At 35.2% G+C, this 21,142-nt stretch overlaps 1 protein-coding gene across 2 annotated transcripts; it reads left to right on the forward strand.

Moving 5' to 3' along the window:
- The first annotated feature begins 1,773 nt into the window (after positions 1-1,773).
- Positions 1,774-21,135, forward strand: si:ch73-61d6.3 (occludin). 2 transcript variants are annotated; one of them, XM_067414219.1, is made up of 8 exons: positions 1,774-1,891; positions 7,620-8,390; positions 9,676-9,837; positions 15,257-15,408; positions 17,324-17,542; positions 19,533-19,704; positions 19,788-19,829; positions 19,951-21,135. In XM_067414219.1, exons 2-8 carry the CDS (start codon positions 7,644-7,646, stop codon positions 20,047-20,049), a joined length of 1,593 nt encoding a protein of 530 aa, XP_067270320.1. In that variant the 5' UTR covers positions 1,774-1,891; positions 7,620-7,643; the 3' UTR covers positions 20,050-21,135. The 2 variants fall into 2 exon arrangements, with proteins under 2 accessions (XP_067270320.1, XP_067270319.1); XM_067414218.1 differs by lacking the exon at positions 1,774-1,891 and adding an exon at positions 4,352-4,687.
- Positions 21,136-21,142: the final 7 nt, after the last annotated feature.

Here is a 21,142-nt window from a genome sequence, read left to right on the forward strand (position 1 = left end):
AATGTGCAGCATTTTTTAGGTCACTCTGAACAAGCAACCTGTAGTGCTTTTTCGAGTGCTTTTTTCTCTCATTCTTCATCCATCCATCTGATCCTAACCCTGATTTGCAAAATTAAGTTTGACTACAGTCTATTTGAAGGAAAGGATTGTAACCTTCTTGTAATAATTTAATGGGGTTTTTTTTATTATCAATTTTTATGTTTTTTAATTATTATTATTTTTAATTACACTGCTGGCTCTGACTCAGTTCTAATTGGGCGATTCCGCCGATTGGCTGACAGCCTGTTTCTCCTAAATTGTAGTAAAAATGTCTCTGGTGCTTAAGTAAGGTAACTTAAGGGAAGATGAAAATTCAAGATAAAAATTACTCTATGATTTACCTACCTCCAGTCATCCTAGGTGTATATGACTTACTTATTTCTGATAAAGACAATTGGAGTTATATTAATAAATATCCTGGCTGTTCCAAGCTTTATAATGGCAGTGACGGGGTCCATTGAGTTTGAAGCTCAAAAAAAGGGCATCCATCATCTTAAATGTACTCTACAGGACTCCGGGGGGTTAATAAAGTCTTTCCGAAGAGAATTGATAGAGTTTTGTAAGAAAAAATATCCATATTTAACACGTTATAAATATAATATCTACTTTATGCCAGAGCAAATCATGGGGTAATTTTCACTAATCCTTTAAGAGCAATGTTCATTTACTTTTAAATCGTATTTAGATATAAGTTTAGCATGTGCAGGATGATGAAGCATCAGCCAATGCGCTATTGTAGGAAATAAATAGAAACATTTGCTAATTTGTAATGAAAAAAATTCCACCAAAAGACCATCTTACATCTGACTACTACTGGGTAACCCGCACACAGTCAGGATAAAAAAAAAATTAAAGGATAGTTCATCCAAAAAATGAAAATTGTATAATCAAGACAGTTGACGGGACTCAATGACTTCCACAGTATTTTCTACTCTGAGAGTTGATGGCTAAGGGTCAACTGTCTGGTTGCCAACATCTTTTATGTTCAACAGAATAAAGAAACTCATTCAGGTTTGGAACAACATGAGGGTGAGCAAATGATGACATAATTTTCATTTTTGGGTGAACTGGGTGGTGAGACCATCGCTGGCCCACAGGGCATCTTCCCCCGAATATGTTGTTTGTTGTTTTTCCTCCTACTATAGGCCTACTAGCTATAGGCTATGATGTAGCCCACAGAAACAGGATAGGCATATAGCCTAATTCAAATCAGTCTATATAGCCTACTACTTTATTTCCACACATGTATTTTTTTAGTTGCCGTGTAATAAGCAAAATAGTTCACACTCACAGTTCACCTAGTGGCGCGTCAAACACCGATGATTATCGCAAAATCTCTTATGCAGTTGTGAAAGTTGATATATTCAGTCAGTACAAAGGAGTGGGTGCTGTGATCCGGACAAACCTGTCTCATCTCGTCCTCATTGATATTCTTTCTTGTATTATGTCTTGTTTTAGTAATTGACTTCAGCGCTACAAAGCGTTTCAGTGACACACACAGCATGCATAAACATGTGATCAAAATACAGTTAAATGCGAATAGCTACTCAGAATGAAGATTACTCTCCCAAATGGTTGTACAATCATACAGGCGGTGTCCAGTGGCATATTATGAGTAGGCTAAGTTATATATATATATAAAAAAAAAAATTAACTGCGAAATGCTGTAAAGCTGAGAAATAGGTTTACCTGCATCAAAAAAAAAAAAAAAAAAAAAAAAATGGCTCAGTCAGGTAGCGCAAATTGGCAGAAATTGCCCATTTCTTTATCAATGCCTCTAAATCTCATTCAAATTAACTTTTTCTCTCTTTCTCGACAACATAGGGAAGACTGGGGTAAAATGAGCCACAAGGTAAGACGACCCCTTGTTTCTCTATGCAGCCAAACACTAAAGCATGTGACAGCATTTTCATGTAGAAGCAATCATTTTTATCTGTGGGGTTGCACATGTTGAATGTGGTTATGATATCCAAAAAAAGGAATTCTAACCTTTCCACATGAATTTCAGTAATGTCTGGAGTTTGGATGAAACTATGGGAAACTTGTAGACATCACATTACAGTTTTTAGACCTTATAGAGCTCCAAGCTGACAAATAAGTAAGATAATATTGTGAATGTTGTTTGTGGTCATCCTACTCCATCTGTTCACACTTTCTGTAAAAAAAGAAACCCGCATGAAACTTTCACAGCCATAAAGCTGTTTTACACTAAAATTCTTCTGTCAAAACTGTGTAACCCCAAGTGCTCTGGTGTGGGGAAATGCCTTCTGCATTAATCTTTGAAAAAAAAGCACTTTCTCTCTTTTCCGCAAGCATGCTTACTCAACACTCCCAGGTCAGACTTCACTCAGTGAATATTTATTAATATTTAAGAACCAAAACAAATAAACCTGGCACATTTTTCTTGCAGTTTTGTTGAAATGGGGACACTCTAAGTACAGCCAAGGGCACAGAAATAATGTGAATGAATGGCTTTATCAATTATTTACACACACACACAACCACTCACATATATATATATATATATATATATATATATATATATATATATATATATATATATATATATATATATATATATATATTAAAGGAGTGGTTGTAAGTTTACTTTTTGTTCATAAAGGGTAAAACAAGCAATTTTGGCTGTTGTTGGCATGCTTATTCTACTCTCTCGATGATTCACAAGAATAAAAGAGTCTTTCGGGATCCCTTAATCTTATTTTAACAGTTATAAGAATAATGAATCTGGTGCAAAAATGTTATTATATTGTTGCCTATATGGCAATGTCATTTTTTCAACTGATGTCATTCGAACATTCAACTAAATAACTTTGAAAAATAAGGCCTAAACTATTAGAACCACACGCTCTTTTGTCCACAGATGGACATGCCACGCAATATTTTTGTGCAACATCTATTCAGTTCAAAATTATATCACAAGTATGGCCATTGTTCTGCTTTTGTGCCAAATGTAAGTTAATTACCATGTTTACATTCCTTAACATTGTTTACAGTTGTTCGTTTATTTTTAAATATACATTTGTATATGTAGGCTACAGCCTTTACATTTCGACATGTAGCAAAAATGGGCAACAGATTATTGAATAGGGCATATACTGTTTTATAATCCCATTTTCCATATACTAGTATTAGTCATCGTAATAAACAATGTAAATAACATCAACCAATCAGACACATAGCTCATATGTTGCTCAAGTATTTAGAATGTTCACTTCTCACCTCGGTTTATTCTCATGCCAGCCTTTGATTCTACGCTAGAGGGCGCTATTTACCTGCTCTATGCAATGAAAGGTCGCTCTTTGAAAACACGCATGTAACTCATGCTTACTTCTCAACATTAAAATCACACTAAAGCGTCACCAACACCTAGCCTAAGTTTTTACATAATGACAAGGAAATTAAAAGAATGGCGTCGAACAGCTGTCAAAAATTTAAATATTAGGCATTTCTTTCTTTTCTATAGTTGTATGCTAGTTCCCAAGGACCTTTCAAGAAGTGATAACATTTGTTGAGGGAAAACAAGTGTAAAAACATCAATAAGTAGGCCACCAGAGTGGATGTCCCTTATGCAATTATAGAAAATGGTATGATATCAACACTTCAAAAGTTAAATATAAAATAAAATATATTTGGAGCAGGTGTGTTTTTTCCCCCATGTAGGCCATAAATATATATAAAATTTATTTTTGTAACGTGGAAAAAAAACACACCTGCTCCAACAAAAATAGTGAAATTATCTTATTTATATATATATATATATATATATATATATATATATATATATATATATATATATATATATATATATATATATATATATATATATATATATATATATATATATATATATATATATATATATATATATATATATATATATATATATATATATAAAACTTAATTTTGATAATATAAAACTATATTTTCAATTTTTTTTAAATTAAGAAATGCCTGAAATTATTTAAAAAAAAATAAAAAATCATAACACTTCATGCAGCCTACGAAAAACACCTGCTTGAACCAAAATAGTGAAATTATCTAATAAATAAATAAATGAATTAATTAATAACAACTTAATTGTGATAATATAAAACTAAGATAATTTCTATTTACAATATTAAAAAATATTATTATTTTTTTATCCACTATAATATGAGAGGGACATAATGAAATACATAGGCAGGCTATAGTTTATATAGTAATGACCGGAATGACCCGCCCCCTGGAGCTTTTGTCCAATGGGATTAAACCTGGACGGACGGTCACGTCCTTACATTAGATCGAGTAAACTTCTTGTTCTGAAGGAAGTTTATTTTCGCAGTCGTTCATGCATTTCCACCCACATCTTTTCCAGGGGGGTCAGGACTGGTGAATCAAAACAATCAGTCCTCTGATAAAGAGAGACAAATAAAGATGTGCTTCACTGCATGCAGGCGCAGGTGGACCAGAGAGATTTAACCGAAAGACAGAGAGAGAGAAATTCTCAAACAACACCTTTACTTTCACCTGCTGAACTTTTTCAATATTGTAGACATCAAAAGCAACTGAGAACTGAATTTGAAGACGAAGAAGAATAATCTGGGATAATAATACCATTTTAATTTAATCAGAAGTCACATTCAAAAAGGTAAACAATGTTTTCTGTGTTTATTTTAGGTTTGCATAGCCTGCATATTTTAGATATGTATATATAGTTTATATTTTAAAATGTATTTAGCTGTTTATAAAGTATTTTTTGACATTGATGCGTTTAAGCTTCTTATCAAATGAATTGTTGTCTCAACAATTAATGAAACTAATTGTAGTGCGTTATAGACGTGCAGCAGTTTTACGACCAGGAACAATAAGAGATTTTATGATCTTTGCTCCTACTTTTCGTAGGTCTGGAGTTCATACACCATCTTATTCAGAAATACTATGCTAATTTTACGTTTGAACAGTAGGCTATGGTAATACCATGGGTTTATAGACATATGTTTCTTTTTGTATTTGATCTATTTACCGTGGTGTTTTTTACTTGCGTATTGAACTACAGTAATACCATGTTTTTTGGCCATGTAATGTGGTAGTATTCTTTTAAATATCTTGTGTTATGTATGTACCTTTGTATATACCCTGACGCTGCTATAGTTTTTATGGACGACGACCACACAATTTCAGCCTGAAAAAGTGTAATCACCTTTTTTTACCCTCTCACATGTTGGTCATTCAAAAGATTCATTAATTAATCATTAAAACAAACCTGTGACGGGATGGTAAATAAGAAAGGATTGTCTTGAGGACACCTGATCTTACAACTGTATCTGCCTGCGTAGGCACCCGCTCTCCAGAACGGCCCAGACAGTGAAGCTCTTGTGTTTTTCTATCCAAGCCTCTCTTTTTTTCTTTCTTCTTTTCTTTTTTTTAACCTCAGGCCTTTATTACCATGGGAACCATGCGCAGACATAGTGCAGCCTTGACTTTTTGCTGTAACAAAGGAGAGAAGTTGGGGGAGGCTGGGCAGTAGGTGAACAAATAGTAACCAACAAGGCAAATGGAATAGTTTATCTAGGCCCTTGCCAAGGTCTAAAAGTGTAGTACGCATTCTTCTCTTGTTGTGGTTTTGCACGCTACAGTAGATACTGAGACAGAAGACTTTTAAATAAAACAACGCATGCTTCTTGTTTTTCCCTGTTTCAATATTATATTGTATTAATGTCAATAAAATCATGACATTACAATTTTTATAAACAATGCGAGGACTTTCATATCTCCTCTATAAAAAAAATGAAGAAGAAGGAAAAAAAGATACAGAAACAGAAAGAACTTTTCATGAATTAGCTAAATATCTCACAGTAGATTGTGCTGTAGCTGTATCTATCAATGGTAACATGAAAGTACAACCAGTATTCGACTGTACTCAACATATAACCTCCTAAGATTATTAGACACATTTTAAGTTGTGGATTTTGAGTCCTGTTCTGTCTAGTTTTGCCCTGTTTGTGACCTTATCTCTAGAGCATATGATCTAAAATTAAACAAACGGCATATTTGACAGGAACTGAAATCTATGCATTTCAAAGTCAGTGCTGGACAATGGTTGAGATTGAGTTTAACTCCCACGGTCAGGCCTGTAAACAGTGGCTTTGTGTGGACAGACTCTGATCCCTGGTGCCGATGTCTCCGCTCTGTTGTTACCTCACACTGATCAACAACACAGTTATTTCAGCACAGTGATTACACGGCTTGTGGTTTTGGGTAACATCATTTTGGCCTGTGCATTAATTGATGTCACTGACCACGTGCTGACCTTTAAAAAGACATTTAAAGGGACGGTTCACCTTAATTATAATTCTGCCATTGTTTATTCACATGCTGTTCCATTCTTTCCAGAGTACAAAAAGGAGAATTACTATCCAGTAATTATATTTATATGAAATTCCATGGCAGCTCCTATACACTTCCATTCAAAAGTTTTTTTTTTAAAGATATTAATACTTTTATTCAGCAAGTATGAATTAAACTTGATCAATGTTATAATGTTACAAAACATTATATATCAAATAAAATATGTTTGTGTTTTTTTTGTTTTTTTTTACTTTCTATTAATATAATACTATCCAAAAAAGAAAAGAAAAAAAGCATGATGATTTCTGAAGGATCATGTGACTCTGAAGACTGGAGTAATAATGCAGAAAATCTTGCTTTGCCATCACAGGAATAAATTACATTTTAAAATACATAAAAATAAAAGAGTTATTTTAAGTTGTAATAATATTTGACAGTATTACAGTTTTTGCTGTATTATTGTTCAAATAAATGCAGCCTTGGTGAACATTTTTTTTAAATGTTACAATTTCCAAACTGTAATGTTTGTCTGTGTGTAATTTCATAGACTTGATAAAATAATAATATAAAAATAGATATTATAAAATAATTTATCAATATTTGTTTGTTTCTTCTTTTTTTCTTTTTTTAAAAACTCTTTTCAGTCAATAATTGCATCAGGCAATAAAACATTTGCTAAATCTGTTCGCTATTGTATGCCTTAGACTGGAAAATGGTGCATTGCTTAAATTGGCCTATGTTTATGTTGTTTTTTGGTTTTCTTAAAAAAAAAAAGATTTGTAATTACTTTGTCTTAAAGGGATTATTGACCCAAAATGAAAATTACCCCATGATCTACTTACCCTTAAGCCATCCTAGGTGTATATGACATTCTTCTTTCAGTCGAATACAATTGGATTTATATTAAAAAATGACCTGTCTAATCCAAGCTTTAAAATGGCGGATGAAAGGCAGCCCAAAATTTGAAACTGAAAAAAGTGCATTCTTCCATTATAAAAGTAATCCACACGGCTCCAAGGAGTTTAATAAAGTCCTTCCGAATCTATGGGTTTGTGTAAGAAAAATATCCATAATTAATACGTTATAAAGTAAAATATCTAGCTTCCGCCAGACCGCCTTCTGTATTATGGGATCATTTAAATCTTTGTCTGAACTATTCCTTTAAGAACCTAATCTGTCTGTAATAACTGAGTGATGCTATTCATGTTTACACATTCAATTGCTTCTTTTAGCAGGTCATTGGCCGTCATTGAGAGATGTTTGAGAAACAACCGTACGATAGTCCCCCGATGTACACCCCCCCTTCCAATGGCTTTGGACCCCCGGGGAGCTTCCATGACCCACGGAGTGAATTTGATCTCTTCCCTCCACCTCCAGGATCCTACTATATTGGCGAGGAGGTACCACAGCATTTCTACAAGTGGTTCTCCCCTCCGGGAATTGTGAAGATTATGATAGGGGCCGTTATAATCCTCTGTCTAGGAATCTTCGCCTGCGTGGCCTCGACTCTGGTTTGGGACATGCAGTACGGATTAGGTTACGGATCTAGCTATCCTGGATATGGAAGTGGGTACGGATACGGCAGCGGGTATGGATACGGAAGCTACGGATATGGAAGTGGTGGATATGGTTACGGAGGCTACAATTCTTATCCGACCCCTTACTCGGCAAAGACCAGCATGATCGCCGTCGCTGCCATAAACTTCATCATCGCTTTGGGATTCTTTGCAGCCAGCTTCTCCAAAACAAACACGTTTCGCAGCAGGAAGTTCTACCTGGCGGTGCTTATTGTCAGTTCCATAATGGCTGGGATTCAGGGCATTATAAACATTGTGTACATTGTAGGAGTGAACCCTATGGCCCAAAGCTCCAGCAGCTCATACTACAACCCCATGCTTATGATGTGTCAGAACCTCTACGGCAGCAGTGTGACAGGAATGGGGGCCGGCTTTCCTGTCTATAACCAGTACTTGTACCACTACTGCTACGTGGACCCTCAGGAGGTACCATTTAAATATACAGGATGTTTGGAAATGTCTTTAATTTGTGTCTTCCTTCAAGTCTACAATCAAATGATTACAGCAGACCATAATTTCAACTCATCCCTTAGTGTATAAAATCCATCAGGAAGTGCATTTACTCCTACAATGGAAGCCTGATATAACCGTTGCATTTTGTTTTGAAGAAGTGCAATATGTAATATACTGAAAAAAATATGTTTCAAAGTTTCAGTCATTCTACGTACGTAAATACATAAATTGGGAATGTATTTGCAATTTGAGAAAGTTGCTTATACATATTTTTCTCCGTTTATTTAGGCTGATTTAGTTATTTCTGGCATCAGTTACTCATCCTCATGTCGTTCCAGGCCCATAAGACTTTCATTCATCTTCAAAACAATAATATTGATATTTTTAATGAAACCTGCCAGATTTGAAAGTCCATGTAAACATTGTTAAAAAGACAGTGTTAAAGAAATCCATATGATTTAAGCTTTTATTCACATATAAACATTGATCAACTCACATAGAGCACATCGAAGATGGTAAATGGAAGCTCTTTTTTAATTATTATTATTAAGGTAATTATTAAAAAAAAAGATGTTAGATTAGTTTACTTCTCATTTACAAAACAATAACTTGTTTAACATATTTTTTCACTAAGTATGGGCAACAAGAGATATATTACGAAAATAAATTCAGACCGTTATACCGATTAAAACATGTTGAAGTAGATTCAGCTCTCTTCTCTAAGTTTTTACTTTGACTTTCTGTAGTGAATAATTGACTGGAGTTTCTAAATAAATGAGTAAATAAACAAGTACGCTAAATTACCCAATGAGGAGGGGCCTCGGACTTGTGTTTCCCTCCAGCCCCCCTGAGAATTATAAAAGCTGTTTCCTCAAAACAGCAATTTTGCTTAAGAACAGTTACACCTCAAATACATGAAATATACATTTTAATAGAAAGATTCATACAAACGCTTAACAAATATGTGAATTAGGCTTTCATTGTGAGTACATTACTGTAAACACATTTTCTGTTCCCTTTTGCAAGTTAAGAAACCATAATTCAGTGAGGAGTCAAAATGTGTGCTAATGTAATTATTAATTACCCAGAACTTTCATTTCAATACAGAACTGATTATAAGAGGGAGATGATTATTAAGTTGATATGGCATACAAAATTATTTGTTATAGCATACAATTATAGCATACAAAATTATATAAATAATGATAAATAAATTCTATATGCATTCAAATTAACTATCCAATTTCGTCTTTCCCAGGCAGTTGCAATGGTTTGTGGGTTCATGGTTGTGTTGGCACTGGCTGTGGCAGCTTTCTTCTCGTATAGGACCAGAAGTAAAATCTGGCAATTTGGGAAACCAAACATCTATTGGGACCGACCACTGATGGGAGGAACCGAGGGCAGAGATGTGGAGGATTGGGTGAGTTTTATTACAACTTTGGTTGTCTAGGCTGAGACGTGCTGCATGGAAGAAGAAACACATGGTCACTAATTAAACGACACACCCAGATCAAAGTGGCATGACGTTTCCTGCCTAAGATGATGAAAATGAAAGGCAAGTGTCAGGGTTATTGCTCGTCTCTAAAGCAAACAGTATCAAAAAAATTAGCAGTGGAAATATAGTCATTTCAATCCGCAAGATATGTCATAAATTTATAACTGATATAAAACTGATTATCTCTTCATCACAGCACCTGTTAATGGGTGGGATATATTAGGCTGCAAGTGAACATTTTATCCTTAAATTTGATGTGTTAGAAGCAGGAAAAATGGGCAAGTGTAAGGATTTGAGCAAGTTTGTCAAGGGCTAGACAACTGGGTGAGAGCATCTCCATAACTCCAGCTCTGTGGAGTTTTCTTGGTCTGCAGTGATCAGTATTTATCAGAAGTGGTCCAAGAAAGGAACAGTGGTGAACCAGCAACTGTGGCCTAGGCTCATTGATGCACGTGGTGAGTGAAGGCTGGCCTGTGTGGTCCAAACAAACAGAAAGGCTACTGCAGCTCAAATTGCTCAAGAAGTTAATGCTGGTTCTGATAGAAAGGTGTCAGAATACACAGTTCATCGCAGTTTGTTGCGTATGGGTCTGCATATCCGCAAACCAGTCAGGGTGCCCATACACTGTATTTGATCATAATGTCTGATCAGTGTATATTATAGGCTCCAGCATCCCTTTGACTATCATAGGACAAGCAGTTTAAATATACTAAATTGTTTGGGATAGTCAATCCAGACCTTTGTTTATGTATACTGGGGGAGCGGTTTGAAGGTGTTTCGAAGCCTTTAATAGTTTCAATAGCCTGTGCGACGTTGGTGATAATTCAGTCACAAGGTTGAATGAATTGCTGATATGGTCTGTTTGTTAACAGCCAGCCCAGTTTCGCTGTGATTGATCATTAACCAAACTGTGAAAGTTGAGTAGCTTTTAACATCTCTGGACTGTGAACTTGTTCAACTTTTGTAATACCCAGATGGTTAGTAGACATGCTTGAATTAGTATTCCTTTGAAACGGATTGAATAAATGATATATATCTTTAAACATTTATTTTTTTAAAGTTATATTGTTTAATAAATATATATATTAAATTGTAGTAATATGTCACAATATAAAAAAATTGGTTCCGTATTTTTGATCAAATAAATGCAGGCTTGATGAGCAGAAGAAACTTCTTTCAAAAACATTACAAGTAGTAATGTGTCCAAACTTTTAGCCTGTACTGTATGTGTTGCAGAATGGTTTCAGTGATACAGTACATTTGTGCCGTGTAAGAGAACATGAGTCATGATGTGTGTGCGCATCACACATTAACATTACATTACTCATTGTGACTCTTGAAAAGTAGGAGCAATTCATGCAATAAATGTTATTCATAAAACAGGCAAAATAAGCTTAAATATAATTGCTATCAAATAAAATAAAGTTTGAGTACTCTGCGAGGCTCATCGTAGTAAAGAAAAATAAGTTAACAGATGAGATCTCTTTAATATCTTAAAAATACCTTTTTTACATTTTTATCTTTATAATAATAATTTAAAAAAAATCTCAGTTACAAAGCACAAACACACTCCAAAGTGAGTTATTCTCCATATCAGTAAGCATTGTCTGAACAAAGATTTCTTCCAGGAATGAACACATCACAATATTCCTCATTTTAACAATTCCCACCCAAGACTATAAGTTAAAGTAAGGGGTGTGACATTTCCTGGCGTGAAGAATACAATGTTTTTAGTGGAACGTTGTCGTCTGTACTTGAAAAAGGCAAAGGAAAACTTTCCATTTTTAGTAAATTGGAGGTGTAAAAATGTGCCCTAAGTAGATCATCCAACCATTATCATAGAATGATCAACTTAGCTTATGATCTTCCCAGAGGAAGAGTGCTGCAACAATGTAAAATATAACATTCAAGCATGAAAACCTATTCTAGTAGAGCCCAAAATCGAGACTTTGTAGGAGGGCATAATGCGGTTTTAATTGTTTCAGATTAAATGGAGAGCAAATGGCTCCTCACATTGTCTCCCGAGGCCCTAGAAAAATGTCTCTCCTTTCACATTTCAATGGGATCACAGTGTGCTCACTGCTTAGATTTACAGAGATACCAAAGTCTGCAATAAAAAGTCAGAGATCTCAGTATGAACTCAAACATTTCTCATATTTTTCCAAAACCATCCATAATTCTAAAGCTCTATGCTATTAACAGATGTTAAAATTGCCTCATTTGTTTCTATTTTTACTTCTAGGAATTTTAGGAGAAATGTCTGAGACAGAGTTGCTGCGCTATAACTGAAAATCCTGAGCTATAAACTTCTTAGGAATAAATCTTTCCACCAGTCTGCAGGTTGTTAATGAACCTGTGGTTGGTAGTAAAGGCTCCGTGGGGTGCGGTTTGATTTTGGATTAAGTCCATTGGAAACATAATTACAACCATCATGAGACAGGTCTGTCTTTCTCTGCCCTGGTGCTTTCAGGAGATCTATGAATTCTGACAGCGTTCCACGCACTCCCTTTGAATACCTTTCTCTCTTTGCCTTTCTGCCTCTCCTTCACTTTTTTTCTGGTGAAAAAGGAGGTCACGAGCATGCAACGACCCTCTTTTCTGTGTTCTCAAGCATTCTTTCCCTGCTTATGTAGCGTAATCACGGATCAGCGGTGGCAGTAGCTCATGCAGGGAAATCATTGTTGGAATTCCGGGATGACTTGGGCTCTTCTACACAGTGGCTTTTCCCTTTCTGCCCAGCTGGAGGGAAACGCACCTCCACCCTCTTTCCTGTTGCGTCCTCCCTCCAAATACACAGACATATCTTCACAAACAACCTCTCCAGAACAAAACAAACAATCCCTCTGACACACACACCTGCTTTCATTGTTTTAGCAGTCTGCTGCTCGGAATAGTTTTTCCTTATATCCACATCGCCACTCACTTTTTTTCACATTTTTGCTAGGAACGCTTGTATATTGTACCAGAAGTCATAACTATATTGGCATTGTGTGTTTAACACAAAACTTGCATGCTGAGAACATCCTCTGAAATCAGACTTACACAGGAAGAGCTGGAGCACTTTTGCGTCTTATTTGCTACAGAATTTCCTGTACACTAGCAGAAGGGGAAAAAAGGTCTAAACAATGGATCCAAAATGGTATAATGTTATGCACAGAATAGAGTTTTAAAAGTCTGCATTTAAGACTTGTGATGTTAATTTCAATGATTATGTTTTTTTCTTGCATTATAGCAATAATCTAATAGGCAGGCATAAGCTTTTGCAGATAAAACTTTTATTTATGTTGAATCATTTTTCCAAACAGATTTAAATTTGAAAATGTGGTTCTTTTGAACTTTCTATTCATCAAGAATACTAAACAATGGATTACAGTTTCCACAGAAATATTAACCAGCACATATCTTTTCAACATTGATAATAATACATAATTGATTTTCTTGAGTAAATCAGCGTATTAGAAAGATTTCTGAAGTATCATGTAATGATGCTAAAATTTCCGCTTTGCCATCAAAAGAATATTTTAAAAATATTTTAAATAGAACACATTTATTTTAAATTGTACAAATATTTCACAATATTACAGTTTTATTTCATATTAAGACTTATTTCAAAAACAAACAATCCAAAATTTCTGTTTGAATGATATATAGATAACATATTAAATGTTGAAAGTGAGATATTTTGAAATGTCATGCCAAATATTGGCTTATTTTGGATTTCATGAGAGCTACATATTCCAAAAAAGTTGAGACAGGTAGCAATAAGAGGCCGGAAAAGTTACATGTGCAAATAAGAAACAGCTGGAGGACCAATTCGGAACTTATTAGGTCAAATGGCAACATGACTGGGTATAAAAAGAGTCTCTTGTGGCAGTGTCTCTCAGAAGTCAAGATGGGCAGAGGATCACCAATTCTCCAAATGCTGTGGCGAAAAATAGTGGCGCAATATCAGAAATTAGTTTCTCAAAGAAACATTTCAAAGAGTTTGAAGTTATCATCATCTACACTGCATAATATCATCCAAAGATTCAGAGAATCTAGAACAATCTCTGTGTGTAAGGGTCAAGACCAGAAAACCATACTGGATGCCCATGATCTTCAGCCCTTAGACGGCACTGCATCACATACAGGAATGATACTGTAATGAATATCACAACATGGGCTCAGGAATACTTCCAGAAAACATTGTCAGTGAACACAATCCACCGTGCCATTCGCCGCTGCCGACTAAAACTCTATAGGTCCCAAAAGAAGCATATCTAAACATGATCCAGAAGCACAGGTGTTTTCTCTGGGCCAAGGTTCATTTAAAATGGACTGTTTCGAAGTGAAAAACTGTTCTGTGGTCAGACGAATCAAAATTTGAAGTTATTTTTGGAAAACTGGGACGCCATGTCATCTGGACCAAAGAGGACAACCCAATTTTTATCCGCATTCAGTTCAGAAGCCTGCATCTCTGATGGTATGGGGTTGCATGAGTGTGTGTGGCATGGCCAGCTTACACATCTGGAAAGGCACCATCAATGCTGAAAGGTTTATCCAAGTTCTAGAACAACATATGCGCCCATCCAGACGTCATCTCTTCAGGGAAGACCTTGCCCTTTTCCAACATGACAATGCCAGACCACATACTGCATCAATTACAACATCATGGCTATGTAGAAGAAGGATCCGGGTACTGAAATGTCCAGCCTGCAGTCCAGATCTTTCACCCATAGAAAACATTTGGCGCATCATAAAGAGGAAGATGCGACAAAGAAGACCTAAGACAGTTGAGCAACTAGAAGCCTGTTTTAGACAAGAATGGGACAACATTCCTATTCCTAAACTTGAGCAACGTCTCCTCAGTCCCCAGACGTTTGCAGACTGTTATAAAAAGAAGAGGGGATGCCACACAGTGGTAAACATGGTCTTGTCCCAACTTTTTTTAGATGAGTTGATGCCATGAAAATTAAAATCTTATTTTTCCATTAAAATTATACATTTTCTCAGTTTAAACATTTGATATGTCATCTATGTTGTATTCTGAATAAAATATTGGAATTTGAAACTTCCACATCACTGCATTCAGTGTTTATTCACAATTTGTACAGTGTCCCAACATTTTTGGAATCAGGTTTGTGTATTGTGTTATTTGTCATTTGAAGAGCCTCTGCCAAATAACCATATATGTAGAAATGTTCCTGTTCATCTTAAATAGTGTTTTAAAAAAACACACAGACCTTTTGCTTTCTCATTATCTGAAAATGTTGCTTCCTGATTTTATGCGAGTCAGACTTTTTGTTCAGATATATATCGAAGTTGGCAGACTTTGTACTGAACAGATAGTTTGTTCCTTTTTCAGGTCAACCATGTACAGGATGGGCAGAGCGTGCGGGAGGCGTCCATGGTGTTTTCAGAGAAGATGGCTCCTGTTCTGGCTTCTGCCCCCAGTGTCGGTTCTATCCCCCTAAAGACTGGCAGTGTCTTTAGTTCTGAGACCCACAATATTATCGGGTGAGTGAGTGATCCGGCCCTGACCTAACTGGAGATATTAATGCTGATCTCCACGTAAACAGGAAATATTGCATGTCCCTGCTAAGGAAATATTGGAGCTAACTTTATTGCCTGAAGTCATTTGAAATTGCATTCCAGTTTTCCACACACTACAGATCAAACGTTTGGGGTCAGTAAGGTTTTGAAAAGAAGTATTTCAGTCACCAAGAAAACTATAAAACTATAATATTATTAGAATTGAATAGTGGTGTACCAATATCCTCATGTCAGGATTCGATTCATATCACAATACTGAACTCACGATACGATATTATTGCGATACGCAAAGACACATGGTAAAAAGTTTACAAAAAATGTACTGTTGATTAAAATGCTACATCTGGGATTACAACTTGGATTTGGTGCTGGTAGCCCAATGCCCAGGACAATGGTGACACCAGAATAAAAATATTCACGATTCTGAAACTGAACATACAGAATTGTTTTAGACAAAATTTGCTTGCACTCTGTCACTGGCTAGATATATTTAAAATATTATAGGCCATTTTTTTACTGTAAAAAGTAATTTGCCATTATCAGGACCCACAAATATTCCTCCATTGCATTATTATACATTATATTCAACATGAAATAGTTATGTAGTACTGACACTAAAACTCTATTCATTTTCATTTTGGGTGAACTATACACAATCTATTGTCACTGTCCACGATATATTGTTACACCCCTAGAATTTAATAGAACTTTTCTATGTATAATGTATTTTAAAATGTTATTTATTCCTGTGACGAAAAGCTACATTTTCAGCATTATTACTCCAGTCTTTAGTGTCACAAGATCCTTCAGAAATCATTCTAACATTTCTTAATATTATCAGTGTTGTAAACATTTTTTTAAATTTTTCAGGATTTTTTAGGGCTTATTTGAAATTACTTCACTGAATTATTTATTAAATTGCATCTTTCCTTTCTGAATAAAAGTCTTAAAGACCTTACACTTTGGAACAATAGTGTACATTTACTCCTGATTCAAAATAGTCTGTGCTGTGGCATTTTTTAGACTTTTCTGTGACCTTTGCTAGATGTAGTTGGATCAGCAGTGCTATTGTGCTTTCATTAGTTATCTGGGCCATTAGTCTGGCTAATGGTCTGGGCCATTAGTTTTTATGAAGTCAGGTCAGATTACACCAGATATTACGTGTCTTGGCCTGAGATCAAACTGTGTGCATTTTTTAATCAGATGTTCTTTCATTATAATTAGTTTTTTTTTAAATTAAGTCTCTCCCTCCACGTCTGCCTCTGACTTTCTCTGTGTGGCTGCATGAGCTTTGATGGTTTTGATTCAATATAAATGAATGCATTCATGTCATTTTTTTATAAACAGTGTTGACAAAGTCCCTGTTAAGAGTAAACAAACAGACATTGTCTCTGTAAAATATGAGTGGCTCTTCATTTCATTTCTTTTAACAGGTATAGCACATTTACTAAAAAAAAAAACATCACAATAAAAAATCTATTTTGCTACGTACAGGGTTTGTACGGGCTACATTTGGAAAAAAAAAATCCTCACAAACACCAATTTATGAGGGCATTTGAAATTTTCCCCACAATTTTTTTTGGTATTCTTATAAATTGAGCAAGTGATATTTTGCTACAAAATAGCCAACATGTTTCTGTTAATGTTATATTTAAAAACAGGGTATAATAGCTTAAATATGATTATCTCAAGAAAAAAACTCTTCACATTAACATTGTTTTTAACATGCATTTCCTCATTCAGTTCATTAATTTCCTCATAACTATGCAGTCTTGAACCTCATTTTCCCCTTCAGGTTGTCATACAGTATTCTGAAGAATATTTGGATTCCTTGCTTCTCTGTTTGGATACAGTAGTAACAGTTTTTTTCTTCCCACAGTTACCCTGAGCGCTCTTTCAGCCACCCGTCTCAATCTACATCCCCGTCAGGAGACGTGAGCTCCAGCCCCTCTGACCAGACGGACACCATCCGCAAACCATCCGCCTCCAGAGGAAAGAGGCGCAGGAGGAACCCTGAGCTGGACGAGTCCCAGTACGAAACGGAGTACACGACGGGAGGAGAGACTGCCAACGATTTTGACGAGGATCTATGGACACGGTGAGGATTTGTTGTAGGCTTAATGTTAGAAACACATTCCCGCAATGAAGTTTTTAGGAGAGAATCAATTCATCTCTGGAACGGATGTTCACATGCTAGTAACATGATAGACTAACTTTAGTTTATAGGGTGAAAGGCACGTGTGAATGTTTACATGTCTTGTTTGTTTTGCTATGATGAGTTAAAAAACAGACCATGCTGGACCATCAGAGGAAAATCTCTTAGCAAACAAACCTAGTAAACCTTATTTGTTTTAATGACATATTTTAACCTTTGTTAATGTTACTTTAATGTTAATTTTAGTTCAAAGTGGATTAACTGATGTTAAAACTACACTGTGTAACTTTTTTAGTTTATTCTTAGCTAAAAACACTTAGTTCTTTCAAAAATATATGTGCTCATTAATGTATATTTACTTCTTTCAAGTTATAAAGTATTTTTGTAAGTTTATAATATACCATTGAAAATATATACAGGTGAGGGGTTCGAATGCCGGTCGCCATGTTGCCCCTCCATCTTGAAGGTACATTAGCCAAAGAGGGACATACCCGTAAATTCAAGCTTCGCCTTTCGCGTTTTAACACTCGATGGCACCGTGTCGAATGTGAAGAAGGGGATAGCCATGTTAAACTTGGACTAAATCGGCCAACGAAATCAGAATTGAGAGGAACAGAAACTAATATTTACTGGATGGTCATATACCTTTTCACCGCTAGATGGGGGAAAATATCCCACAGTGTAGCTTTAACAGATACAATTTTTAATCTTAAATGTATTGTAAATGCTTAGATTATCATTAACTAAGATTACTAAATTTAGAAGTGGAAACTATTTTCTTTGTTTGTTCATATTAACTTATGTATTTAACTAAAGTTGTAGAAATAAAACCTTTTTGTGAAGTGTTACCCAATATTCACTGCATTATGGCTAATTCTAGCTATATTTTCTCACTAGTTTGCTTTTTTTCACTCAAGAATATAGGGGTGAAAGTTTGGATGGCCACATATTCATGCGAACTTTCTGCAAATAATGTAATTTTACAAAAGTGAAATTTTGGTAAATTATAGTATTTCATATTAATGAACTTATGCTGCAAATATGGGAATTTTACAAAAGCACATTTTTGGCAAATGGTAGTATTTTACAAAAATGAAATCTTGGCTTATTATTAATATTTGTGAAAGTACTTTAGTACATTATTTATAGTATTGTTTCATATTAGTGAAAATGTGGTAAATGGTGCAATTTTACACATTAGGTAAATTTCACATTAGGTAAATTTCACATTAGGTAAATTTCACATTAGGTAAATTTCACATTAGGTAAATTTCTTTGAATGTTGATATTTCACTTTAGCAAAATTTCTGTGAATGGTGAAATTTCACTTTAGCAGAATTTTGGCAAATGGTAGAATTTTACAAATGCAAAATTTCGATGAATGGTAATATTTCATAGTAGCAAAAATTTGGTAACTGGTGGAATTTCACAAAAGTTGATTTGGCGAATATAGTAGTGTTTCACATTAATGAAATTTTGGCGCATGGTGGGGTTTCACATTAGCAACATTTCATTGAATGTTGACATTTAACTTTAGCAAAAATTGGTGATAGTTGGTGATTCACATTAGCAAAATTTCACTAAGCAATGTTAAATGTGTGCACTGTTACTTGGTTAATGGTGGGTGTTTTCTGTGTTGTGGCAAATAAAAGGCTGTCAGTTCAAACTCCACAGCAGTAAATCCATTAAATACCATCATTGTTGCCTTGATCAAAATGCTTAACTCTAGCTTTCTTCAAAGGGATTGTTGCAACAAAAAAAGGGTATTTGTTTATCCATTTCTTTTAATAAATGTTTATTAAATTACTACCAAATGACTATTGACCCCCTTTATCTTTTCTTCTTAAAGCTGAATATACATACAATTACCATCACAACATCTATGTTCCTGTGCACTTCCATGTTAACTTCCTTTGGTTTCATTCCCAATCAGTCTGTATCCAGAGATCAGGTCTGATGGCCAGCGGCACGAGTATAAGAAAGAGTTTGACTCGGACCTCAGGACCTATAAGGAACTGTGTGCTGAAATGGATGACATCAACGATCAGATAAACAAGCTCAGCAGAGAGCTGGACACACTTGATGAGGGAACGTCCAAGTACCAGGTGACTGACTGAAACATTTTAGAATTAAACTTCATCTCCCTGTTGTTCAGTTACATTACTTAGTTTTCTATCTCACGTTACAGGCTGTAGCAGAGGAATATAATCGTCTGAAAGACCTAAAACGGGTGAGTCATGATTATAAATCTCAAGAATGTCTAAACATCTGACTCATATTCATCATGGTAATAGATGCCCTGCTTTTTGATGATAATATGAGGCTTTCTTTCCCTTATTCTCTCTGCTTAGATGCCAGATTATCAAAACAAGAAGCACCAATGTCGCAAACTGCGCCACAAGCTTTTCCATATTAAACGGATGGTTAAGATCTACGACCGCGGTCAGTAATGAGCTCCGTTAAACAACCACACCTGCTCTCCTTGTTTAACATTTTTGCATCTAATCATGGGCGGCCAAGACGAAGCCTTCAAAGGACTGCATGACCAAAGTGGCCCGAATCCTAACTGCTGTAACATTGGCTTCACCCGGTGCTTATGATTAACCTGAGCCCTAAAGATGGTTGCCTTGGAAACAAGGACCAGGGATTCCAAAACCAATCCTTTCAAAGTCTTTCCATTACCTGGAACCTGTTCTTTCACTGGAAACATCTGGTTTACCCAAAGAGAACAACTTCATATAGCCTGTAAAATGCCACAAAGCATTGAAATATTGTCATTTGGTTGTTTGTGTGTGATTTGGGTGTGGTTGTGAGCTCAAGGTCAGCTGATTACAGCGGTGCATGTTTGTTGGGAAAAAAATGAACTTTGGACAATCCTCTCCAACTGAGTAACATGACGTCTATGAAATCAGTTTCCTTGTGTATGACGATAAGTGAGTTATGTTTGCTTTATTGTGTATGCCTGTAATTGTCAAGGTGTCACTGCTTGTTTTCAAGTCAGAAACCATAAATGTTCTCATTTCCAAGGTGAGCCAAAACACTTCCAGATAACCATTACAAAAACAACTGACTGCCTCAGTGAAAGAAGATAATAATATTTGGAATTTTAAAACACAGAAATAAACGTGTAATTTTAAATTCAGTAGTGGTGCACTGTGAATTTAAGCAAATATGCATTAATTCTGTTCATGTAGTTCTAGATGTTTATGTTGCACTTGATTCATTTGGGAATATTGTGATCCTCACACTTTTAAAACATTAATAGCTGCTTATTTCTAACTAATCGACTATCTATGCAAGATCAAATATTGAAGCTCCATTTGTTTTATGTTGTTATAGACATCAAATAAGTTTTGTTCAGAGATTTTTTTGTATGGAAAACTGAATTTTTTTAAAAAGTGACCTTTATAGGGCATTCACTTTCAGCTGTTAATGAGATCGTGCTTTTTGTTTTTCTCATGTACATAACAGCGTTTGTTTTTGGTCATCTTCATATTTGTTGTCCTTTCTATTTTGAATAAAGTTTTGTATTTTAAGTTTGGA

The sequence above is a fragment of the Pseudorasbora parva genome, chromosome 13, assembly GCF_024679245.1.
Source record: "Pseudorasbora parva isolate DD20220531a chromosome 13, ASM2467924v1, whole genome shotgun sequence".
In the NCBI taxonomy this organism is placed as follows: Eukaryota; Metazoa; Chordata; class Actinopteri; order Cypriniformes; family Gobionidae; genus Pseudorasbora; species Pseudorasbora parva.